Source organism: Erythrolamprus reginae, chromosome 3 (assembly GCF_031021105.1).
Source record: "Erythrolamprus reginae isolate rEryReg1 chromosome 3, rEryReg1.hap1, whole genome shotgun sequence".
In the NCBI taxonomy this organism is placed as follows: Eukaryota; Metazoa; Chordata; class Lepidosauria; order Squamata; family Dipsadidae; genus Erythrolamprus; species Erythrolamprus reginae.
In genome coordinates this window covers 72,173,216-72,199,630 of record NC_091952.1, presented here as the reverse complement: position 1 = coordinate 72,199,630, position 26,415 = coordinate 72,173,216, and the positions used below count along the sequence as shown (strand labels likewise).

At 38.9% G+C, this 26,415-nt stretch overlaps 1 protein-coding gene across 1 annotated transcript; it reads right to left on the bottom strand.

Annotated features, from left to right (window-relative positions):
- Nucleotides 1-657: 657 nt before the first annotated feature.
- On the bottom strand, nucleotides 658-20,559 carry LOC139164124 (vitamin D3 hydroxylase-associated protein-like). Its single transcript, XM_070745817.1, has 15 exons — nucleotides 20,288-20,559; nucleotides 17,981-18,094; nucleotides 16,188-16,331; nucleotides 13,998-14,131; nucleotides 12,600-12,806; nucleotides 12,206-12,246; nucleotides 10,849-10,973; nucleotides 9,910-10,035; nucleotides 6,725-6,822; nucleotides 6,041-6,140; nucleotides 4,886-4,929; nucleotides 3,559-3,598; nucleotides 1,919-2,027; nucleotides 965-1,110; nucleotides 658-873 (listed from the first exon to the last, which is right to left on the bottom strand). The coding sequence occupies exons 1-15, from the start codon at nucleotides 20,492-20,494 to the stop codon at nucleotides 745-747; spliced, it is 1,764 nt and encodes a 587-aa protein (XP_070601918.1). The 5' UTR covers nucleotides 20,495-20,559; the 3' UTR covers nucleotides 658-744.
- Between the last annotated feature and the right edge of the window lie 5,856 nt (nucleotides 20,560-26,415).

Genomic DNA, 26,415 nt, shown 5'->3' with positions numbered 1-26,415 from the left:
ATTTTGATACAGACTTGCCATCTAGCTTGCTGCTTGGGAGAACTAAGCCCTACTGATAAATAGGCTTCCTTTGATAAATGTGCCTTTTGAATTATTCAGATGAGTTATATTTAAAATAATAATAAAGTCGAGCTCAGTTTCTGGCCATTTTGTGAATTCATACATGTAATTTTTTTTGCAATATTATGGAAATCGTTTGTCATTGCCCTCTGCCATAAAGATAGAAACACAGAAGATTGACGGCAGAAAAAGACCTCGTGGTCCATCTAGTCTGCCCTTATACTATTTTCTGTATTTTATATTTTCTCACGTTGCTTCTGATCTTCCCCACAACTAACCTCAGATTGTGTCCCCTTGTTCTTGTGTTCACTTTCCTATTAAAAACACTTCCCTCCTGGACCTTATTTAACCCTTTAACATATTTAAGTGTTTTGATCATGTCCCCCCTCTCCCTTCTGTCCTGCAGACTATACAGAATGAGTTCATTAAGTCTTTCCTGATAAGTTTTATAATAAGAAAATAGTTCACTTATAATGTCTCATCCAAATATTTACCAGGCTTTGCTCCACTTAGTTTCAAAGTCTAAGGCCAACCAATTTCTGCCATGTGCTAAAATAAGGTATACTTTACCATACTTTACAAAGAATTTATAACATGTTCTGGTTCTGATTGTGCCATGTTTAATTGTTTCTTATTTCCCATTTTTCTGGATGATGCTATCTAATCTGATCTTGAGGCAACAGATTATGCTTTCAGTCTGTTCTGGCAGGTGAGGGTCTCTACTTCTTTCATGAACCGAAGACACAGCTCCTCCTGCCAAGCCAAAGCCACACACTGGACAGCTACAGGGAGACCCACAGCATCTGTGACCGCCTAAAGATAGAAAGACAGTCAGAACAGGAAGAGGCAACTACATGGTGAACTTTCACAAAGACAGCTTGTTTCTTTCCGCTACCATACAGACCTCTTTCAGCCGTTTATCCCAGGGGTCAGCATAATGACCTTTGTATTGTTTCAGCTCCTCTTCATCAGCCTGGGTGACATTAGTGACTGGCACAACCCCAGCAGGGAAGTTCAGGACATTGTATAAATTGGTATATGAAGTAGCAGCTATAAAGAACAGAACAAAAGTTAATCTATCAAAGTTCTGCAGATAATCCAGGAAAGATTCCCATGACCATGGACTAGACTTTGTGGGGTCCCCTTGAACATTCCTATTCCCCAGTCATTGAAACTGAAGCAGGTATTTGCTAGGCTTTAATCTGGACTTGTTTTTTCTCCATTTGAAAACGAGATATTTTTCCCTCCAGCCAGACTAGTCCACATTGGAGTAACTACATTTTAAGTCAGCTGTCTTTTGGGAGAAGATTAAAGCAAGACTTGTTATATGATTCCCAATGCTGAGAAGAAAAATTTAAATCAAAGTTATTTTTTAATTGTCCGGTGAATTTTTTTGATATTTCAATTTTAATGTTTAAAATATACTGCTCAAAAAAATAAAGGGAGCACTCAAATAACACTTCCTAGATCTGAATGAATGAAATATTCTCATTGAATACTTTGTTCTATACAAAGTTGAATGTGCACAACAGCATGTGAAATTGATTGAGAGTCAGTGTTGCTTCCTAAGTAGACAGTTTGATTTCACAGAAATTTGATTTACTTGGAGTTATATTGTGTTGTGTAAGTGTTCCCTTTATTTTTTTGAGCAGTGTATATAAGTGTAACTTAGAAAGCAATACAAAGTACTTAGCAACCTAAAATATTTCTAAAGATTAATTTGTTCAAAATTAATGACTAAATATTTTTCTGGACATTGGCAAATAACTTTTTTAAGATGTAAGAGGCAAGCTTCTTAGTGTTGTTTTCTGAAACCATAAATAAAATCCCAGAAAAGTAAATGGATATTACTGTATACCAAACAATTTTCCAGGATAGCCTTCATTAAAAGCTGGTCCTAGGACTGGACAGAGGATGACATCCAATTTCAATTTCCTCCACTCAGCAATGAATTCTTCACGGTAAGCCTGTAGAGGACATTTTGGCAAGATGGACTAAGCAAATTCAATTTCCCCCAAACTCCCTTTAATTGCCTATGTAGTGGACAATTCTGAAGCAAGTTTTCTTTCATGAATTAAAGTAAATATATATGCTGCAGGATGCAATCTGGAGCCCATCGTCAGGGAACTTCTCTCTAGTACAATATCCCAAAGCAGGGGCCTCCAACCTTGGACTTCAATTCCCAGAGTTCCTTAGCCAGTTTTGCTTTGCTTTGCTGGCTGAGGAACCCTGGAAGTTGAAGTCCACAAATCTTAAAGTTGCTAAGGTTGGAGACCCTTGGTCCAAAGCACAATAGCCCAAAGCTATTACATAGAAATTCGCAGAGGATGGGTTCCGGCACAAGTCCAAAAGCTCAGAAGACTAAACCTCTTGTCACTATGACCAACCCGGATTGTATCCTGCAAGCTTTCTTTAAACAGAACCCACTTGCTAGAATCTTTATTAATATGGGAGCAGTAATAATGCTTCCCCCCAAGTCTATTAATTCCCCCATGCATTGGGGCCTGGCTATTTTTTTGAGAACCTTGGGATGTATGTATCTCACAAATGTTTTGTAGTTTTAATGAGGAGGGCTTAAACTGGGTTTCTTGTTGTTGCTTTATTGCTAAGGTTTCACATTGTATATTTCATCACCCAGTTTTATTGGATCGATGGGTGGCGTTATAAAATAGATAAATAAATAAATAAATAAATAAATAAATAAATAAATAAATAAATAAATAAATAAATAAATAAATAAATAAATAAATAAATAAATAAATAAATATTGGAGTTATTTATTCAGGTAATTCATTTCAGTTTACATTTACAAAAGCTACCATACTGTGAGACGTTTAGATCTGCTCGGCATATTATGCCTACATAATACCCACTTTAGTGCTGAGAAAATACTTCTAGCATTAATACTAGAAAATACTTCTAACATTACTAGTGATCACTGACTAGAACTCTAGATGATAGCCTAGGTATTATGGCTTACGGGCAATGTTCCCTCTAATTTTTTGGGGGGGTGGGCGGAAAAGTATAGTGTCTGAGCGGCAGTCCCTTCGGGACTGGGCGGCACAGAAATAATAAATAAACAAATAAATAAATAAATAAACAAACAAATAAAAAACCCACCATGTTTTGCCTCAGAGAATTTCAAAATAAAATCCTGTACTGTGTGTCTATAACAGTGAGCTCATAATAGGGCAACTCTATCAATATCAAAATGCCACTTAAATAGTTGAGCTAGTTTCAAACTAGATTTTGATTTTCTTTCTCTCTTCCTTACTCCCATTCTTTTTCTTTCTCTTTTCCTTCCTCTCTTTTTTCTATCTGTTTCTCTCTCTTCCTCTCTTCCTCTCTCTCTCTCCTTCCCTCTCACTCTTTCCCTCTCGGCTTCTGGGCAGGTTTGGAAAACTCTGAGTTGATGATGATTTTTAAGTGAGCGATTGCTCACTGCTCAGCTTAGAGGGAACTATGCTTACGGGCACAATACCAAAATCTCAAACTCACCGCCACTGCTGCATGTTGCTTCCAAAGGTTTTTGGCTGACCTACAAACATTGAAATAATTGATTTCCGTGAAGAGTCCCAGTTAAAACAATTAAAACATATCTGCATGACAGGAAATTTATGGGCTAATTAAATGGTAATTCTGTATTCAACTGCAATCTAGCTATATATTTAGGGACATTTTGGTGAATTGAGATCATCTTTGGATAATCCAAATCACTGACACTACCAATGCCACAATCCTTTTGCTTACTTTTATAGTTTGGCCAAATTATATAAAGCTTAAACAGTATTGCAAAATCTAAAAGTATAACAAGGCTTATTGTTTGTACTGTAAAATTAACAGATAGTTAACAATTATCCAGATTTCCAGCTGTCCTTTCTAGTTATGCTAATGCATGGTTCCACCGCGGTTAACTACTTATGTCATGTAAATGTACTCAACTATTAAACTTCTTGTATTGAAATTTGACCTGGTTTTAAAAGAAAGGAAAGTATCAGAAGTCAAACTATGAGTGCTTCCACAGTAATTCAGAAGAGGTGCTTCAGAATGTATGGTTAAATAAATGCTACAACCTTTTCGGAGCACTAATATCATTTTCAGGTTTCCCTAAGAGCCTGAGATATGATCCTATGCATTCTGAAAAGTCTCTTATTTTCACAGCATAAATATGCCTAATTCATGGTGCTTGATATTGCTGCCTTGAAGTCAAGCCGTGGTTTATTGATTCTTTTTATTTAAAAACAGCATATTAAAGTGTGACTGGAGGAGCACTTGGGATCATGAGATTAATCTCCTGCATTTCTGCTTCAAGATGGTGATGATATAGTCTAGATCAAATTTGCTCAATCTGATGCTGCCATATGTGTTGAAATAAAGTTAGCATAATGTCTAGAAATACATAGAAACAAAGGGGCCATTCTACAGAAAGTAACTAAATAAGGTGGTATTATTGAAGATATGCATACCAAGGCAATAGGGATGAAGCATTTTTAAGGCCAGAACATCCAGATAAGGTTCAAAAGTGGGTCACACAGACACCTGCCTGATTTTGCTAAATTTCTTCCTCTTCCTTAAAGTTCAGTGAATTAGAGAGCTATTTGAGCTACTTCAAAACTTTATGTGGACATTATGGACTTTAAAAATGCTTTATCCTGGCAATGAAGCCTGCATATCTCTGTCAAAGTCATCTTCCTTACTCCATATAATTCTTATTTTTATTTATTTGGAATTCATTTGTAGCCCAATAGATCTGGAAGACACCAGGGCAGAGAATGACATTGTCTGTACTAGATGCTGAAAATAATGTTAAGTTCTTATTCCTTACCCAACTCCACACAATGCATTGAGATCTCTGGCAATCCGGGGATACTAGGGGTGAAACACAAGTTTACTTATTTTTATTGAATATAATCATGCAAGTTATTCCTTAAGGATGAATGAAATTAGCTAGCGCAACATAGACCCTATGACCTGGATTAATGCATTTGAAAGGCTGTCCACTCTCAGCGGTGGGCCAGCATTTGTGTCGGGGCCAGATGAACATGGCACCCAACATTGCAGCTTTAGGGTGGGGGCAGTTGGATCTGCTGCACGAGATCACCCATCGGCCCCTGCGTTTCTGCAGGAGCCCTATTTAAGGGCCAGTATGCCACCCACATCTTCCTTTTTGCTTCGCTGCCCCATAAAGAAGTACACCCGCCCACCCTCCTCTCAATCCAAGGTGATTGATGAGTCGCCCAAAAGGGGGTCGAGTAGGAATTTTTTGCAGCAGCGGCACACTTATGTCGAAGCTGTTTTTTCCTCCCACTCCACACTGGATGACAGGGAAGGGATTTGCTTAGGGGATGTACCACTTGTAAATAGTCAAGACAACAATTCAATTGGCTTCTTTCCCTTTGGTCACTGGGGAGGCAGAAAGGGGCCGAAATGGCTATCAGTAGCAACTGCGTGTTCTCCTCTTGGGCATCTTTTTGAAGATGATGGGCTGCCCCTCTCCAGAAACTCAAGCGCCGACCCGGCCAGGGTGTTGGAAGGAGGGGTGCCGTTACTCCCGTTCTGGTTACGGGGCAAGGGACATGAGCCCTCCCACATGCCAAAGGGCGTGGCTGGGGGCAGAACAAAGGCTAAGACAGCCTCGCACTGCCCAGGCAAGGAGCTACACCCATAGTTGCCCAAGTATGTTGATGCTAGGAATTTTGCCCTGCTTAGCGACCTCTACAGGTCTTTGATAATATATGCAATAAAGTGACCTTTATTACCCAGCTATGGTGTCCGAGTGTTTATTCCGCATCTGACGCAATTGGATACACTTGCACATCAGTAAATAGAATAGAATAGAATAGAATAGAATTTTTATTGGCCAAGTGTGATTGGACACACAAGGAATTTATCTTGGTGCATATGCTCTCACTTAACAAGTTAAGCTAAGCATGTTTCACCTTTTTGTCATCACGGGGTAAGAAGTAAACAAAATACTCACCACTGGTTTTAAAATGAGTGCCAAAATCCTTTTCAGTACAATGGGAATACTGTAGCAGTTAATTTGAGATTTCAAACCTGGGTCAACAATGTCCCCTTTGCTGGGAGATGAAAAGAAAAGGCAACCAAGTCCTTTTTCATAATATACAGAAGCGCTCTCTAATAACCAATATTACTTAGATGGTATCCTGCTCCACCCAAAATAAGCCATCCCCTGATAATAAGCCCAGTTTCCGGTTTGTGAACTTCAACTCTTAGAATTCCTGGGCCAGCATGCTGTCTGGGAAATTCTGCGATATGAAGTCCATCTATCTTAAAGTTGATAAGGTTGGGAAACACTGATTTAATATATGATTAAGAAACTATAAGATGTTAAAAGTTTTTACTTCATATGTTACATCTTTTGAAGCACAATTTTTGTAATTCTGGAACGTTTTGTAAGGTTGAGGCAGATTAAAAATATATTAAATACACTTTCAATTAGATATGTTCATTTCAGAAAAACATGACATGTTATTAAACAATTACTTTTCAGGGAGATTATTTTTCCACATTCAGACTAAGGATTCTTTAAAAAAAAAAACCTAGCATTCCCTATGACATTGAATTTTACATTGTTTTAGCATAGAAGTGCCCAGACTAGTCAGAGTTCAAGGCATGCTCATATTCCAAGATACACACTTACAATTTAGCCAGTAAATTTGCAGCACCATCAGAAAAGATGCCTCTAGTGAAAAGCTCGTCCACTACATAGTTAAGTCGAGGAGGGACAAAGGGGACCAGCTGCATAAAAAAGATCAATTATAATTGTTGGTTAGTTGTTTTACAGCAGACAGAATGATGAGTCCCATATACAGATAATGTAACTATCCTGCAGAAGTTGAACCGAACCACCTAAAAATGAATCCTTCTTTATGAAGAGTTGATAAACAGATTTGATAAACAGAAGCAGATCATTTATATGTTTTCTCCTTATTAAACTTGCCTGCATTACAATGTGTAGTGTAGCGTAGTGACCATCCGTTAGCCTTCCAGACTGATTGTGAACTATGGTTTGCTAGTCAATATGACTTTTTAGTCATAGTTGACTAAATAGCTGTGGGCCTATTCATGTTTATTTATTTATTTATTGGATTTGTATGCTGCCCCTCTCCGTGGACTCGGGGCGGCTACCAACAGTGATAAAAACAGCATGTAACAATCCAATACTAAAACAACTAAAAAACCCTTATTTATAAAACCAAACATACATACAAACATACCATGCATAAATTGTAGAGGCCTAGGGGGAAAGAATATCTCAGTTCCCCCATGCCTGATGGCAGAGGTGAGTTTTAAGGAGCTTACGAAAGGCGAGGAGGGTGGGGGCAATTCTAATCTCTGGGGGGAGTTGGTTCCAGAGGGCCGGGGCCGCCACAGAGAAGGCTCTTCCCCTGGGTCCCACCAAACAACATTGTTTAGTCGACGGGACCCAGAGAAGGCCAACTCTGTGGGACCTAACTGGTCGCTGGGATTCGTGTGGCAGAAGGCGGTCCCGGAGATAATCTGGTCCGGTGCCATGTTATGCTGACTTAGCACATATCCAAGATTTAAATATATATTTGGAAGTAAAAAATATTGAAGACAAGAAATTAATAAAGTACGAAGTAAGAATTAGTACTTTTATCAAATCAACAATCCCAGTGATGTGCATTGTTGTTCACCATATAAAACAAACAATCCCAGTGATGTGCATTGTTGTTCACCATATAAAACAAACTTCCAATTTGGTTTATATTAGGGCCGCAACAAGTTTCTATGTGGGAAGCTGTGCGTATTCATTAAGACCAGTATCAGGTTCCTAGCCGGTACACTATGCACTGGTAGTAAAATGGGAGTTGTGTGTGCAGCTTTGGGTGTCTGACATGCGTGCGCACATGTCCCAGCATGATTTTCCTTCTGTACATGTGCAGGAATCAAAATCTTGCTAGGGGACGATTCTTCCTGGCTTCTAGCCACCCAAAAGCAAGGTAATAAATCAAACACACAACAGGGGAGCAGTAAAACAAAAGAGATCTCTTTTATATACAGATGGCCGAACGCCTCCTTGAATGCAAGACCAACGCTAATTTATGAGTCCAGAAGGTCAGAGTTACTCACTCAAATTCCACACGACACCTTCAGGCTTGTGCCAGAGCAATGCTGAATTTACACACTCAAGTCCGCACAGCATTTTCTGCTTGAGTGTCAGACAGTTTAGAGAAATCCAAACCAAAACGAAACCACGCTGCAACAATGTTTCTCTCTTCAAAACGCAAATGATAATCACCCACACAATGCACTCCGCCCCTTCCTTTTTTATCAGGGTTTCAGCAGCATCAATCATAACAGCTGTTTTCTATCATTTGTTTCTATGCTTGCGCAGCTGCTCCTGCCTTCCCAATATTCTCCTCACCCGAGGATTCAGAATAGGGTTACTCATGACGTCTTCCCCTTCTGATTCCGAGGAACCTCTGGCTGGAGGGCTGGCTGAAACCACTCCCCTGTCTGCCTCTGCTGTCTCTTCCTGCTCCCTGTCTTCCCCTGCCTCTGACTCTGGTTCGCTGTCTGATGTATCTGCCTCGTGCCACAGCCAGACTGGTCTTTTGTAAACAGATGACTCTCACAGCTCTTCATCAAAATCCCCAGCCACAGGAGCTGGCCTGAAGCCAACCACAACAGGGACACACACATATGTCAGATCTTGGTAATTTTTTGCTGCCGCGCATGCATGGAAGTAAAAAAAATTGACAAAATCTTGCACGTATGCTCGCCCCCTTGCAAGTTTTTTCTTCCTGCGCATGGAGGAAGAAAAATCTCACTGGGAAATGTGCGTACGCACACCAGACACTTGAAGCTGTGCACGCCATACACCAGGAGTGGCAGGAGCCGCAATCCCCACCTGATTAAGACCCTAATATGTACAATGTGGCAGAACTGTAGATTTATGCCTTAACACACATGATAACATATTAATTTTTCTGGTGGATGTGCAGATACTGTGCAGATACTATGTACACTATATTACCATGCTTAAGGGTGATTTAATGGCATTTCTTAAAAACTTTGTGCACTACTAATAGAGCACACAAACATGAAATATATATATATACGTACTAATAAATCTTCTGTAGTTTATATTTTTGTAGACTTGCAACAATGCATAGCCAGGTAAGGTAAAGATATTATCAGACTGAATAGATCCACTGATATCAACATGACAATTAAATCCAATTAAATTAAGGTTATTGATTTCAGTGGTCTGTTTTAAGCATATATATGTACTATGGAACCAACTTCCCCCTGATATCCATACTGCTCCCACCCTGCTGGCCTTTCGCAAAACTACGAAGACCTGGCTTTGCCGGCAGACCTGGGAACCATAAATTTACAGCTTGATGGCCAACTGTAAGCATGGTGTGTATGTATATGAGTGTGTTTTTCTTTTTTTATAATAACTTTTTATGGTTTTTTTAGTTTGTTATGTTTTAATCTCAGGCAACTATTCAACTTCTTTTACTGTTTTGTATTTATTCTTATATTTTTACTGCTGTTGTAAGCCGCCCTGAGTCCTTCAGGACTAGGTAGCATAGAAGTTGGTTGAATGAATGAATGAATGAATGAATGAATGAATGAATGAATGAATGAATGAATGAATAAATAAATAAATAAATAAATAAATAAATGTTCTAAAGCAATGTACTGGGAGCACAGGTGTTCGGGCTTCCCATTTTATAGAAAATTGTGAATAATGTGGGTCACAATGTTTTTCTGAGGTAGACACGTGGCACAAATGTCAGAAATGTTTTAAAGTAGAACACAAGTGAAAAAAATATTAATAAATTCATGTACTTTGTGTCCAGCAGCCTGAAGAAGATTTTTTGTTTCTTGAACTGCCCTTTTCATGCTTGGTGAGGGCTGAAAGTATCCATCATCTGTGTAGTATCCAATCCGAAGGAGATTTGAACTGGTGTAAATCTGGAGAGAAGGAGCAAAGAAAAAGATTTGAAATAAATAATCAAATTTCACCATCCCTAGGCTTGACGTGGCTAAATATTCTTGGATGAGAAGTGAAATATCTTCAAAGAAAAACCAGAAAGTCCAGTTGCCTCTTGAAAAAGTACTTTAGAAAGAACCATGTCCTGGATGACCGAGAATCTCCATAGACATTTATCTTTATTTAAGAATTCTTTTACTACACTTACTTTACATTTTTAAGTCTACGGAGAGGGGCGGCATACAAATGAATGAATGAATGAATGAATGAATGAATGAATGAATGAATGAATGAATAAACAAACAAACAAATAAATAAACAAATAAATAAACAAATAAATAAACAAACAAACAAACAAACAATTGCACTTATATGTCGCCCCTCTCCGTGGACTTGGGGCAGCTCACAACAAACAAAAAGATACAATATAAAACATTTCTAAGCCAATTAATAGAATAATTACTTTAAAAATTATCTTACAACTAGTTATTTAGACATGAACAATCACATCCATACTGTCACATTCAATACATTTACTGGGTAGAGGCTGGGGTCTAGTGACTAGAGTCTACATCTTGCTGCTTACTCACCTACTCTGGTGAGTGCAGGACTGACAGAACCTGGCTCTGAGGCCATGACATACATCCTCTTAATGGAAATTATTTGCAAAAAGGGGATATCATTTATGATTGGCTGAAATGGCTTTATCCATACTTCTTCAATCTTTCTGGTGTTTGTTTTGTTGTTGTTATTGTTGCCCTCATTCATTCATTTTATTTTCACATTTATATTACCTCTTCTCTGAATGGCAAGGGTGGTACTGAAGTATCCAGGTGGAATAACTCATCACATAAGAGAGCTTTCATGCACAGAGCCAGACTATCTACATCTCTTGCCATTGGGCCAATTGTTGCTATCACTATAAAGGAAACAGAATCTCCAATGAAATCTCACTGCATGAAACAAATCGGGCATATAAATCCAATTAATAAATAAATACTAAATAAATAAACAATTCAGAGTGTTGATTTTGACCAGTGATGTCTGAAAAGCTTAGGAAAAGGTTATTTGTAGGCTCATCTGTTTCCCCAATAAATTTGTCCAACAATTTAGTCAGTACTGTTTGCTTACTTTATAGACATGGCAGATTAACTAAGAAACATAGAAACATAGAAACATAGAAGTCTGACGGCAGAAAAAGACCTCATGGTCCATCTAGTCTGCCCTTATACTATTTTCTGTATTTTATCTTAGGATGGATATAACTTCAATAAGGCTTTTGAAAGGTCTTTGAAAACTTAAATCTTTTACATGACTTTGAATTAAGTAATTTATTAATTTAATTGATTTACTTCAATTAATTATTTAATTAATATTTTGCTCACGTAACACGTAGTTTATAAATGTCATATTACAACATTTTGTAAGAATCCTACGAATCCCAGCAACCGATAAGGTCCCACAGAGTTGGCCTTCTCCGGGTCCCGTCGACTAAGGGGAAGAGCCTTCTTTGTGGTGGCCCCGGCCCTCTGGAATCAACTCCCCCCAGAGATTAGAACTGCCCCCACCTTCCTTGTCATTCGTAAACTACTCAAGACCCACCTATATTGCCAGGCATGGGGGAGTTGAGACACCTTCCCCCAGGCTTTTTATATTTTATGTTTGGTATGTATGTGTTGTTTGGTTTTAAATATGAAAGGGTTTTAGATGCTTCTTTTTTAATATTAGATTTGTTTCGCTGTAACATTGTTTTTTTACTATTGTTGTGAGCCGCCCTGAGTCTTCGGAGAGGGACAGCATACAAATCTAATAAATTATTATTATTAATTATTATTATTCACCATCTTGGTATATTTTTGAAGTAGAAAGGTCATGTATACATATTTAAACAATTTTTGGACAGCTACTTATTACTTAAAAACAAATTGTTGGAGGGTTAAAGGCATCAGGCTAGAAACAGTAAAGTTCAGATGCTGCCTTAGATACAGACATCAGTTGAATGACTTTGGGGTATTTGTTCTCTCAGAAGAAGGCAAGCAAATTCTGAACATAAGGACAAGAAAACTGCATGGACTTGTCAAGGCAATTGATAAGAGCCAAGGCTGATTTAACAGCACCAAAACAGAAACAGAATCCACCCTTGTTACTCACCTGACTTCATGCCTGCCACTGGACTCGCAAGGCCCAGAGTGCTAGAAAATATATAAACAAGACAAAACAATAAGGTCCTTGCTATCAACACTGAAAAAATCTACTCATGCACTCAAAAAAAGTCTCAAGAAAGGAGACGGACTTCAGATAACAATTAAAGCTAAAATAATCTAAAAATGACAAATGTGTTCATGATGAGAATTATAATAAAGTCACCCCCCAACTAAATATTCATCAGAATATTTATAAACAAACAGGCAATTTGTGAGTGCAAGTGCTAAAAAGCAATTTGTGAATGCATATTTTCATTTCTGCAGAAATGAAACCTTTCCTAAGAATATTGGCATTCAGACATTGGGATGTTTATCAGACCAAAGAAGAATGTAGAACCCACCTTAACCGAGAGCCTGTTGGTTTGAGTCCACAAAGCCCACAGAAGCTGGAAGGCAGGCGAATGCTTCCAGCAACATCTGTCCCAAAGCCCAAGAGGGATCCACCTCCTGCAATCAGTGCCCCTTCTCCTCCGGAAGACCCACCGGGACTTTTCTTGTGATTCAAAGGGTTTTTTGTTTGACCAAAGATCAAGTTGCTGCAATCATAGCTGACCAAAACAAAGTAGATTGGCAATTAATTTTTTTATATCAGCATTGGGCCAAAGAAAGAGAGGTTGGTGGGTGAGGGGAAAAATATGTAATAACTAATAAAACACTTCCCCAGAGGCTGATTAGAATTCACAGAGTTGGCCTTTTCTGGATCCTGTCAGCCAAACAGTGGCGACTGGCGGGGCCACGGGGGAGGGCCTTCTCTGTGGTGGCCCCTTCACTCTGGAATCAACTATCCCTGGAGAGCCGCACCATTCCCACCCTCCTGGCCCTCTGGAAAACCTTAAAAACTTGGCTTTGCCAGCATGCCTGGGGCCATTGAACCCCGTTTTATTGGGATTTTAATGACTGTATATTGTTTTTATTGTTGTATGCCACCCTGAGTTCATCGTGAGTTGGGTGGCCTATAAATTTAATAAAATTTAAACTTAAACTTAAAATAATAGCTTGTACATTAGCACTGCAAAAGCCCTGAGTGAGGACAGATGCTAAAAGATGACACAAAGTTTGGAGTCATGTTTGCCATTCAGAATTCTCAGAGAAAACAGTGACTGGGGATTATGGAATTACAATCCCAGTTGTGGAGGAGAAAGCTAATATAGAATAGCAAACAATCCCAACTCTTTTGGTGAAAATGGAGGAAATGGAGGAAATAGCAAAGCTCAACAATTTCTGTAGTCATGGGCATTCAAGTGCTCCAGAGGCTTTTTCAAGAATGGCATAACAAAGACAACCTATACAAATACAAATCTAATAAATAATAATAATAATAATAATAATAATAATAATAATAATAATAATAATAATAATAGTAACTATGCCACATTGTCCCTGATACTTAATACTTTTGACTGTGGTAAATTACTTTAGACATTGAAGAAAATATCCTGGCCTGATCCATGCTGAAATTAAGGTGACAGAATATTGAGATAACAAAATTTCATGCGGTAAGTCAGGTAGGGGCCCGTCATTTTAAATGTTACCTGAAAATAATAGCCCCACAATATAACATTGCTAACTTGCAGCCTCCTTATTTCTGGTGCAGTAATAAATATTTTTCTTATTTGTTTTAAACTTTCTGCCAAAGATTTTTTCCATGCTTTCTTAGTCTTTCTTCCATTAGCGCCCCCCCCCCCAGATTCCCAGGTTATTATCAATCAAGACATTTCTAAAATAAGAGGAAAAAATACTTTATCATGCTCTGAGGAATATTAGTTTTCACAAATGGAATTGCTCCTTGTTTCTTCAAAACCTTTACTATTACGCTGTCATCAGCCTCTACTTTGTCAATATATTGCACCAAGCCACAGGTAGAGATGTGTCCCTTTGGAAGAAAAAACACAACTTGTTTGATATAATATTATGTTAGATTATGTGTATTTTATATATAACAAATGTACTGATACATTATACAGCACTTCAAGTTATAAGGGCTTGTCCAGGAACAGGCTTTATTGATCAAATACCCTCAAAACCATAAGGAGATATTTACTTCTAATGTAAAAAGAGTTAAGTGAAGAGAAAGAACTATACAAAAGCACCATATATGGAGAGTTCTCTTCTAAAGCCCTTCATGGCACCGGACCAGATTACCTCAGGGACCGCCTTCTGCCACACGAATCCCAGCGGCCAGTTAGGTCCCACAGAGTGGGTCTTCTCCGGGTCCCGTCAACTAAACAATGCCACTTGGCGGGACCCAGGAGAAGAGCCTTCTCTGTGGCGGCCCCGGCCCTCTGGAACCAACTCCCCCCAGAGATTAGAATTGCCCCCACCCTCCTTGCCTTTCGTAAGCTACTTAAAACCCACCTCTGCTGCCAGGCATGGGGGAATTAAGACTTTTTTCTCCCCCTAGGCCGTTACAACTGTATACATGGTATGTTTGTATGTATGTTTGGTTTTTATATATTAAGGGGTTTTAATTTGCTTTTAGTATTGGATTTTATTGTATATTGTTCAGGATTGTTGTTAGCCGCTCCGAGTTTTCGGAGAGGGGCGGCATATAAATCCAATAAAATTTGAAACTTGAAACTTGAAACTTTACTAAGGTGTCCGTTTTCATCTAATAATTAGATTCCAATACCGTATGACATCTCGACTGTATGCAGAGTGCTATGCTATGCTTTGAAGAGAGCTATGCTTTTATGAAATGACAAATGACTTGTCATTACTCATACATTTATCATAAAAATAGCTACTGTGCTTTAGAACCTGTATGCCTATCAGAACCCAGCTGTCGAGATTCATAACCAGCTGCTATTCCTTGCTTACATACATATGTTGAGATATATATATATATATATATATATATATATATATATATATATATATATATATATATATATACAGTGTTCCCTCGATTTTCGCGGGTTCGAACTTCGCGAATAGCCTATACCACGGGTTTTCAAAAAATATTAATTAAAAAATACTTCGCAGGGTTTTTTTCTATACCACGGTTTTTCCCGCCCAATGATGTCATACGTCATTGCCAAACTAATAATTTTTCCAAATAAATAACAAAAAAATAACAATTATTGTTAATAAATAATTATGTTTATAAATAACAGGATCACTAAGTGTCTTATTCAGTGGTGAGTACCAGTAATAATGGTGACTAAATGGTTGTTAAGGGAATGGGAAATGATAATTTAGGGGTTTAAAGTGTTAAGGGAAAGCTTGTAATACTGTCCATAGCCAAAAATGGTGTATTTACTTCCGCATCTCTACTTCGCGGAAATTCGACTTTTGCGGGCGGTCTTGGAACGCATCCCCCGCGAAAATCGAGGGAACACTGTATATGAGTGTATGGATATTTTAAGAAGTAAGTAACCCATATATACATAAGAGCACAAACAGCATGTTAATTGTTATTAGAACACACATCCAGTGCCCCCTCTTTGTGTTAGAGTTCAGGCTGGTGAGGTAGGAAGGGTGGAAGAATTATGGAATTTAAATCCTACAAAACTAATGTCTCTGCCCTGCCACGGGCAATCAAACATTAAGTGTGTGAGGCTTCATTCTTATCTGCAATGGAAATAAATGTAATGCAATGGAAATAAATTTCACTACATTTAATTGATATTAAAGCTTTTGTCGTCATTTAAAGCTTTTACCATAATGTGTTTGTTTTTAAAGTTCCACAAAGCGTTTTGTTGTTTTCTTGGAAAAGAATAACATAGCTTCTGTCTTGGAATAGTTGCATGGAAATGAAACAGGAAACCCAATCTCAGCCTTCAACATTTCTTTAACCTCCATAGCAACTGGAAACTAGAATGCCCTGTATTTTAGCTAAAGATGCAAAAATACTTTAAGCAACTTCCCCTTCTTAAAACTTCTGACACTTTTTCAGTAGCGAGTATTTTGAAAGATAAAGGCTGATGCACCTTGTATCCGATGTGTTCCTTAATGCTGACAGGAATTCCATACAGCAAACCTTTCTCTTTTGGCTTCTTCAGGTCCTGGAGCTGTTCCTCACATCCATGAAGAAAATCTGTTACACAGTTCACTTCCTGGTTTACTTCAAGAGCCTGGTCCAAAGAGGGAAGCGTGATTTATTAAATTAACCAAAGTAAGCTGGAGTTAAATTTTGTATTCAGGGAAATCCATGTGTTAATCCAGAGAGCAGAGGGATGTGTTTGTGTGTTTATAGGAGGGAGGAAACACCAAGGGTGGGTTTTAACTTATCTCACTGCCGGTTTGTTTTCTCCTATGCCACATGGGTACGTGGGCGTGCATGTGTTTTATTTATGTATGTATGTATGTATGTATGTATGTATGTATGTATGTATGTATGTATGTATTTATTTATTTATTTATTTATTTATTTATTTTGTCCATACACAATGCGGGTTTTAGTGGGTATATATCTATATACACATAGTAAAATACATGATGAAGGTTATAGAGGAGATACTCATAGTAAAATATATCTAAGGAATAATAGAAAAGAAGGTATAGTAATAGAACATATCAATGAAAGAATAGAAGAAGAGATATAGGAATAGAAGAAAGGTATAGGAGATATAGGAGAGCAATAGGACAGGGGATGGAAGGCACTCTAGTGCACTTGTACTCGCTCCTTACTGACCTCTTAGGAATCTGGATAGGTCAACCGTAGTTAATCTAAGGGTAAAGTGTTGGGGGTTTGGGGATGACACTATGGAGTCCGGTAATGAGTTCCACGCTTCGACAACTCGGTTACTGAAGTCATATTTTTTACAGTCAAGTTTGGAGCGGTTAATATTAAGTTTAAATCTGTTGTGTGCTCTTGTGCTGTTGTGGTTGAAGCTGAAGTAGTCGCCGACAGGCAGGACGTTGCAGCATATGATCTTGTGGGCAATACTTAGATCTTGTTTAAGGTGTCTTAGTTCTAAACTTTCTAGGCCCAGGATTGAAAGTCTAGTCTCGTAGGGTATTCTATTTTACATGCGTGTACATGCGCAGTGCCGAAAAATCCAAAATAAACATTTTAGAAAGCCAAAACCAAGATGGTGATGCATGTGCAGTGCTGGAAACTTGATGCAGAAGAAAAAAGAACGTTACATGTAGCAAGATTCTACTGTAACATCTCAATTTAGTTAAAAATTGACTGGGGAATGGCCTTGAAAGAGAGGAAGAAGAGCCTCTACAAAGATAATGATTAGATAAGAGGAACTTGAGTCCAGGCCAAGAATCACCAAGAATCACGGAAGTCCGGACGTGGGGTTTCCCAGCGAGGGGAGCCTCAGCGAAATTGCAGCATCACAAAAACACGAAAGTCCGGAGGTGGGATTTCGAGGACTTCCATGTTTTTGCGATGCTGCAATTTCGCTGAGGCTCCCCTCACTGGGAAACCCCACCTCCGGAATTCCATTGCCAGTGAAGCACCTGTTTTTGCGCTGCTGGGATTCCCCTGCAGCATCACAAAAACATGGAAGTCCAGAGGTGGGGTTTCCCATGGAGGGGAGCCTCAGGGAAATCCCAGCAGCGCAAAAACCGGCGCTTCAGCTGACAAAAGGGGTGAGTTTTGGGCTTGCATGCATTATTCTTTTTTCCATTGATTCCTATGGGAAACATTGTTTCATCTTACAAACCTTTCACCTTACAAACCTCATCCCGGAACCAGTTAAGTTTGTAAGACGAGGTATCACTGTACCTGTAAGCCTGAAGATATTCCTATAGCCCCTGTTGCACTTACCTTTGTAATATAAGTATATAGGGCACTCTCTGGAGAAAGTTTTTCATCCCTGAGTTTTTCTGCCAGTTCTGTTAGTGTCAGAGAAAGGATAGATTCAGATTGGATTCCAGGATTCTGCAAGTAGAAACAGCAGTGTCATAAAAGAAAAGCAGGGAAATAGCCCTAAATTTATGTCACAAGTCAGGACAAAAGATATGCTGCTGTGGTTCTTCTTGACAAATCAGGAACACAATCACAAAGAAGAGAATTAGAACCTAGAGATTATATACAATACAATTGAATACTGTTCAGAAGAGAATTGGGATAACAGTTGAAAATGTCATTCCTTAATCTACTTTTCAGCCTTAACCTCCACTTTTCCCTGGATCTGAGTTGCATTACCAAGTTTCAATGAGTGTAGTTTTAAAATTTGAGCTATTTTGACTAGTTTTAGATACTCTGATTTTTGGATTTGGGTTTCAAACTCCAAGGAAATGTAATCTGTGCTTTGCATCACATTGTTGCTTATCATGAGGTATGCCCATTAAAGCGTTGGCTTTAGGTGCTACAATGATATTCACGTGTTTTTACTACAAGCTGTTTGTATAATCCAGCAAACAGCAAACACAATAACTTCTTTATCTTGGCTCATCTGAAGTCCTTGACCGGAGTAATATAGGGATTGTTACTCCTTTTTAAGAATCTAGATATAAATATGAAACCTTGGTTGAGAGACAACTTATTTTGAGCTCACCAATGAGTAAAATGAATCAAGCCCAGAAGACATTGACTAGCTTCTTAGAAACTATTGCATTGTTTCTTAGATCATATTCAATCTTTCTTCTAGGAGCTTAAGGTAGGTAGCACCCTGTATTAAGGAGTGTGCAGAGTGACCCCTGAGTTATCAAGGATGCACATGTGCAAAGGAAATATGCTGTTCTAGCAGATATTCAGCTGATAGCCCAGGGATATGAGTAATGGTTCAATCAGACAAACCAGATACATTAAGTATATAAAATATTATTTACTTTGGCAAATATCTTAGTCAAGAACAGTCCTAGTTAAATACAGGTTGTTGTACATTATTTTATTGTTGCTGTTAGCCGCCCCGAGTCTACGGAGAGGAGTGGCATACAAATCTAATAAATACAGTGATCTCTCGATTATCGTGAGGGTTACGTTCCAAGACCTCTCGCGATAATTGATTTTTCGCGATATAGTGGAAACACCATCTGCGCATGCGCGCCCTTTTTTCCCATGGCCGCGCATGCGCAGATGGTGGAGCCGGTGGCTGGGGAGGTGGATTCGCCGCCCCCACCAGCCCTTCCTGCTCTGTGTCAGAGCCGCGGAAACCTTCGGCTCGCCAAGGCTGCGTCTGACCCCCTTGAAGCAAGGCTCCAAGCTCGCCTGCCGCCGCCGCCGTTACGCCTCCGCCGCCTCAGCCACCCCCTCTGCTTCTCCTCGGCGGCGGCCAAGCGGCAGGTTTACAGTAATGGGAGACCAAAGGCGAAAAAAGAAAAGAAAAAAAAATCCCCAAAAGAGAGGGACAAGAGGCAGGCACAAAGCGAGGGCACAAGGGGAGCTGCCCGGCAGAGGTTGCTTTTTGTCTTCTCGTGGGCAAGTGGAGGGGGGGAGAGAGAAGGAAAGAGAGAGAGAGAACCACGGACGTATTTTTAATTTATTATTTTTTGAAAAATCGCGATATAGCGTTTCGCGAAGATTGAGATCGCGAAAATTGAGGGATCACTGTAATAATAAAACATAATAATAATAACAATAATAAAAACAGCATATAATGAATCTAATATTTAAATTACTAAAAACCCTTATTAAAAACCAAACATACACACAAACATACCATGCATAAATTGTATAGGCTTAGAGGGAAGGTATATCTCAATTCCCCCACGCCTGATGACAGAGGTGGGTTTTAAGGAGCTTACGAAAGGTGAGGAGGGTGGGAGCAATTCTGATCTCTGGGGGGAGCTGGTTTCAGAGGGCCGGGGCCGCCACAGAGAAGGGTCTTCCCCTGGGCCCCACAAAACGACATTGTTTATTTGTACATCAAGGTTTGGCCATAGAGAAAATAGTGGATAGATTTTTTTTAAAAAAATAAGCTGTATATAAGGTTTCATTAATTCTCACTTCCCATAAAAGTGCAGAAAGTATGACAATGCAAAATTTAAGAAAATTAGCAAAGGTGACCTAAGTTCCATCATTCAGACTTGGGAACAATTCAAAGGTCTTTATAAAAGCAGCAAAGTTTACATTGAGAAGAGCCCTCCATAACACAGAAACACCACTCTTCCCTCCCCAAGAAAAACCCACCTTCTGTTTAAGCTTCCAAGCCATTTTTTCCATTTGTTCCAGTCTGTCATTTCGACATTGTCGGGCTTCGTTCATTTTTCTCTGAATCTCTCTACGTATCACCCATTTCCATAACACAACCACTGTGACTGAGCCGCAGGCAACAGCAAGTGCAATAGGTGGGTTGATTCCATCTTTGAACAGAATGTCTCGTAGCTTCTCCTGCATCGTGGTAAATCTTTCTTTGTGACTTTCTGAGTAGGGTCTCGTTGACACCGGGAAGAGGTTGCATTGTTAAAGCATTGGCTATTTAACTATCTCAAGTTACTGGATACCTCATAGTTGTACCTTGGACTCCTCCCACCGTGTATTTAAAGGATGATTTATCTAAAGGGTTAGCTAAATCTTAATTAAGGCTTATAAACCGATATCTTCAGAACAGCCTATTGGGCTCCCAAACTTGGCAGCTATAGCAAAAGTCTGTTTTCCTATTTTAGTAGAAAATTTAGCAGCAGCTGCAGTTCATGTAGTTATGATCTGTATGTATGTGTGGCACATTCATGCAATGTGAATCCACTCTTCCATTTCTGTCCTGGGAGTTGTGAGCTAAGGTAATCAGTTACTTGGATTATGCTGAGATCGGTGGTTGATAACAGCAAAATGAAAATGTTGCTCTGCCTTTACTGGAAAGCCCAAAGACTGGTAGTGCCTTAGCATTTCAAAGGTTCGTATAAAATAGACAGTCAGAAATCAAGCCAAGACTAATCAAAGAGGTTGTTGTTATATACTCATACACTTGTTTCATGAACGGGGGTATAGCTATATGGAGAAATAGCCAATTCAGCCTTTTCTTTATTATCTTTTAGTCACCACATTATATGGGTTTGGGACTACAGTAATTAAAGTTTAGATTTTAATCACTGCTGTCAAGACTTCAATGAGACCCCTGGAGCTGTTTTCATGCCCTTTAATTCAAAATGGTTTTTATTAATTTCATTTATTTTTATGATGCAACTCTACTGAGATTATATTTGGTCTCTCCCTCCCTCCTCCTCCCCCCCCTCTCTCTTTCTCTCTCTCTCTTTCTCTCTCTCACACACACTCTCTTAATGGAGGATTTTAATTACAATAGTAAAATCTGATACAAACTAAAAGGAAGAAAGAACAGAAGGATGGAAAGAGCAAAAGGGAAGAAAAAACAAAAATTAGAAAAGAAAAAGTGAGAAAATAAGTAAAGAGATGACTTTCAATCTTCATCACAAATATAAATAATTTTTGTAACTTTTGATCCGCTCTTAGTTTACAACCAATGATCTCAACATCCTATACTCAATCCCTTATCTACAAACAAATCTACAAAACTTCATTTTTTCAGTCCTAATGTCAGCAGAAAGTCCATTAAGGTTGTCCAAAAATAACAGCACATCTTGTTTTAACCTTGATCAAATAAACCAACTTTATACCCCTTCCTTTTACTTCTAGCAGTCTTAAATTTAAAACAAACCAAATGCCATAGAATTTGATTTTTTTAAAAATTCTTCATTGTTCTTTCTCATAAGATTCTTCAAAGCTTTAGCAAGATTCTTTTATAAACTCTATCCAAAAAAGTTATCCAATAGATATTATTTGCAGCTTATCAATGCAGAATGCCAAATCACCATTCACAAACCAAATCAAAGCTTTATTACAATCAAGGACTAGCATAAAATCACCTAAAAAGGTAGGATTTTAATGTTCATATAAGAAATAAGAATCCTTATACAAATAGTCCTTGACTTACAACCAGTTGAGACTGGAACTTATGTTGCTAAAAGATGTAATTCATAAGTGAATTACTTATGTGGAAATACTCCCACATTTTGCCATGGTCATTAAACAAACCATGTGATTGTTAAGCAAATATGGCTTTCCTTATCAGGTTTGCTTGTCAGAAACCCCCTGAGGTGGTCACAAATGGTGATTAGGTGACCCTGGGACACTGCAACCATTGTAAATACATACTGATTTCAAAGCCCTTGAATTTTGATCACTTGACTTTGGGAATGTAGGTGCAAGACTGTTTGTAGGTGCAAGACTATTTGTAAACCACCTTTATCACTCCCATCATAATTTTAAATGATTAAATGAATGAGCATAAACTGAGAACTATAAGTCTGTATCAGAAATTGTGTTCATATATATAGCAACAGTATGTATATTTTAAATTCTATATGGGCTAGGCAGAATTCTCTTTTGTGATTTTAACAATGTTTAGGGCAGGAGTATTGCATCATTAATCGCCTTTCCATTTTGTCATTGCTTAAAAGCTTAACATGAGATTCCTAACAGTTGTTCACATTGTGAATAACTTCTGACAGCAGTAGCCTGTGCCAAAGTGAGTGAATTCTTACACTTTGCACCCTCGCAATTGCAAACTAATCTTCTCTGATGTGCTATGTGAATATGTCATCCAGATTTGTTTGAGCTTACTTCTTTTTCAGTTCAGTATTATCGCTTTATATTTGGTAACGATTGCCATTTCAACTTTAGATTTTAGGTATCAAAAACATCCTACAAAATTCTCCTGCATATTTCTGTATTGGTTGGCTATACCCTCAGTGGGCAATGATTCAAGGTGATAATAGTTCTGTTGCCCTTGACACAGATTGTCAAGGGCAACACAAGCAAATGTAAATGCAGGTTGCTAAGAAGTTATTTTGAGCCTCAAAAATAATTTCAGAGGGTGATGCCAAATAGAACACCAGTTCAAAAATCCACTTAGAATTGTTTAGATTGATCACTAGTTTGCCCTTCTTCTCCATTCAAGTCTATATTTCAGCACTAAGGTAATAACTAAACAATGCCGCTTGGCGGGACCCAGGGGAAGAGCCTTCTCTGTGGCGGCCCCAGCCCTCTGGAACCAACTCCCCCCAGAGATTAGAATTGCCCCCACCCTCCTTGCCTTTCGTAAGCTACTTAAAACCCACCTCTGCCGCCAGGCATGGGGGAACTGAGATACTCTTTCCCCCTAGGCCGTTACAATTTTATGCATGGTATGTCTGTATGTCTGTTTGGTTTTTATTATAATGGGTTGTTTTTAGTATTGGATTATTATTATATGCTGTCTTATTATTGCTGTTAGCCGCCCCGAGTCTTCGGAGAGGGGCGGCATACAAATCCAATAAATAAATAAATAAATGAATGAATGAATGAACGAACGAACGAACAAACAAACAAACAAACAAACAAACAAACAAACAAACAAATAAATAAAACCTCAGGAGCTTCTGCCTTAACCAGTTTGCTTCAAAGGACTGTATCAAATCTTTACATGCCATGTCTAGTTCTTCTACTTAGGTGCTAAGTTGCTAACTATATAGTGCTTTTTTATAATTGGTTTATAACTGAACAAGAGAATAATAGAGTTGGAATGGACTTTGGAGGTTTTATAATCTAACCCCCTGCTCAGGCAGGAGACCCTATCCAGGGATCTGCAACCTTAAACACTCAGAGTTCTTTGGACCCATTTCCCATAGAAAACACTGGGAGTCACAAAACCTGGGTGGGTATGGCCAACCCAGTCATATCCCCCCCCAGCCAGTCCAGACATTAGGGCAGAGAACCAGTTGTTAAAAAACACCAGGAGTCACAAAACCCTTTTGATATCTCTCCCTCTTTCTCTTCCCCCCTCTCTCCATATGTCCCTCTCTGTATCTCTCTTTCTCCCTCTCCCTATCTTCCCCTTTCTGTATCTCTTTCTCCCTCTCTCCCTATCTTCCCTTTTCTGTATCTCTCTCTCTGTGTCTCCTTCCCTCTCTCTGTATCTTTCTCCCTCTCTCCCTATCTTCCCCTTTCTGTATCTCTTTCTCCCTCTCTCCCTATCTTCCCTTTTCTGTATCTCTCCCTCTCTGTGTGTCTCCTTCCCTCTCTCTGTATCTTTCTCCCTCGCTCCCTATCTTCCCCTTTCTGTATCTCTGTGTGTGTGTGTGTGTGTCTCCTTCCCTCTCTCTGTATCTCTTTCTCTCTCTCCCTATCTTCCCTTTTCTGTATCTCTCTCTCTCTCTCTGTGTCTCTCCTTCCCTCTCTGTGTATCTGTGTGTGTGTCTGTGTATCTCTCGCTTTCTCCCTAATTCTGATATGAGGCATTGGGCAGACCATGATGCACTCTCACAGTGCCTTGTGCAGCACAGTGAACTTCCGCATGCTTCACAATGGGGGAGATGGAGTCCCCTCCTCCTTCTGGAGCCAGTAGTGGGCTGCTGCCTGGACAAGGGGGGCGGAGGGATAGTAAAAATTTTGGCAGCCCTTCACTGCCTGGAGCCTATTATGATGCAGTGACCCTGCCCCACTAGCCCTTAGCAACAGGACACAGCTTACAGCTCTGAGCCTGAAGTGGCGAGCACACAGGGGGTGGCTGACTATTCGCTTGAGGATCTCCCCATTGATGCACACCCTCCTGGCCCCACCACAGCTGGCCAGGGGGTCAGGAGAGGGGGAAGAGGTCACCTGAAGGGAAGCCTCTGCCACGGGTCGCACTCATGTTTCAGTCAGCTCGTATTTCCAAAAAGTTGCCAAGAAGAAAAGGAGTAGGGATGGATAGATAGATGGATAGATGGGTAGATGTTTGCTGTGTATTTCTGTGCATGTGTGCCTGACCCATAGAAATAGCAAAGAATTGGAGAAATGTACATTATGGCAGTATATGAATGCCAGAAAGTTTTCTTAAATGTAGTTACACTAACTCCTCCCAATTACTTAAATAGATCTACTTGAAATATGACTAAGTTAGGGTCTAACTCGGCTGCCTGGTCGTAATTCTACAACAGGAGACTGTTACATTTGAAACTATACTTGTACAGATGCTGTTAAAATTGATGTGTCTTTCTGGATGTATGTATGTATGCATGTATGTATGTATGTATTTGATTTCTATGCCTCCCTTCTCCTGAGAATGAGAATATACAGTAGTTATTCTCTACTATTTAAAAGATACAATAGCACTGGGCCTCTTCAAAAGCTTCATTTTGTTAAGTTGTCTAGAACTTTAAAAATAAGTCTAATAATTTGAACCTTCTATAGGCATTTATGGTTATTGACTTGCAGCAAACAACAAACAGCCAGTTTCAGCATAGCTTGATTAACATAAGAAAATAAAAATCTGCCTCTGCCGCTACCTCCCAGCAATTTGCCTCTTTGCAGTTGTAGTTTCACTTTCAGTTTTAGCACAAGCAGCTAATAGTTTCAGAGTGCCATAGCCTATTGCAGTGATGGTGAGCTTGCATGCCCAGCAATATGGCTCTGCATGCCACTTGTAGCAGGTGTGACATAGATTCACCATCACTGGTCTCTTGCCTGCAGCCTGAATCAGCTGATGGTTGGAGCCGAATAATCAGTTGCTTGTGCTAATTAGGCTCTGTGCTGTTTGCTACAAGGAGGCAAATTGTTGGGAGGCAGAAGTTAAAATGTGGGAGTGCCCGGACGGAGCTATATTCAGTGTAAAAAACACACCCAAGTTTTCACCCTCTTTTAGGAGGGAAAAAGGTGTGTCTTATATGCCAAAACATACCACATATTGTTTTGTTTTGTGTTTGAAGAAAAAGAAAGGCTATATAATCTAATAAATAGGGATTATTTCTTCTCATTGCAAAATGTTTTTATAGGCCTTCAATAAGTTGAATGAAGGAAAACTGAAAATTATGCAGAAAAATGTCAGATAGAAGCGAGTACAAGTGCACTAGAGTGCCTTCCGTCCCCTGTCCTATTGCTCTCCTATATCTCATATACCATTCTTCTATTCTTTTATCTCTTCTTCTATTCTTTCATTGATATGTTCTATTATTATATCTTCTTTTCTATTATTTCTTAGATATATTTTACTATGAGTATCTCCTCTATAACCTTCGTCATGTATTTTACTATGTGTATATAGATACATACCCACTAAAACCCTCATTGTGTATTGGTCAAAATAAATAAATAAATAAATAAATAAATAAATAAATAAATAAATAAATAATACATAAATAAAATAAAGCTGAAGAAGAGATGAAGGGCTTGCTGCAGAGATGTAAAACTGGGAGGAAACATTGTTGTATAAACACTGGACATTTCCTAAATAGAGGATCGAGAGAATTAAAGCTATGCAAAAATAAAGGGATAAATCACAGATA

Coding starts and splice junctions, on each gene's coding strand:
- LOC139164124 (XM_070745817.1), bottom strand. CDS start 20,494: ATGCAGGAGAAGCTACGAGACATTCTGTTCAAAGATGGAATCAACCCA. Junction 14,132..16,187: donor AGGAACACATCGGATACAAG/GTGCATCAGCCT, acceptor TTTCTTCCAAAG/GGACACATCTCTACCTGTGG. Junction 1,111..1,918: donor CTATCCTGGAAAATTGTTTG/GTATACAGTAAT, acceptor TGTTCTTTATAG/CTGCTACTTCATATACCAAT.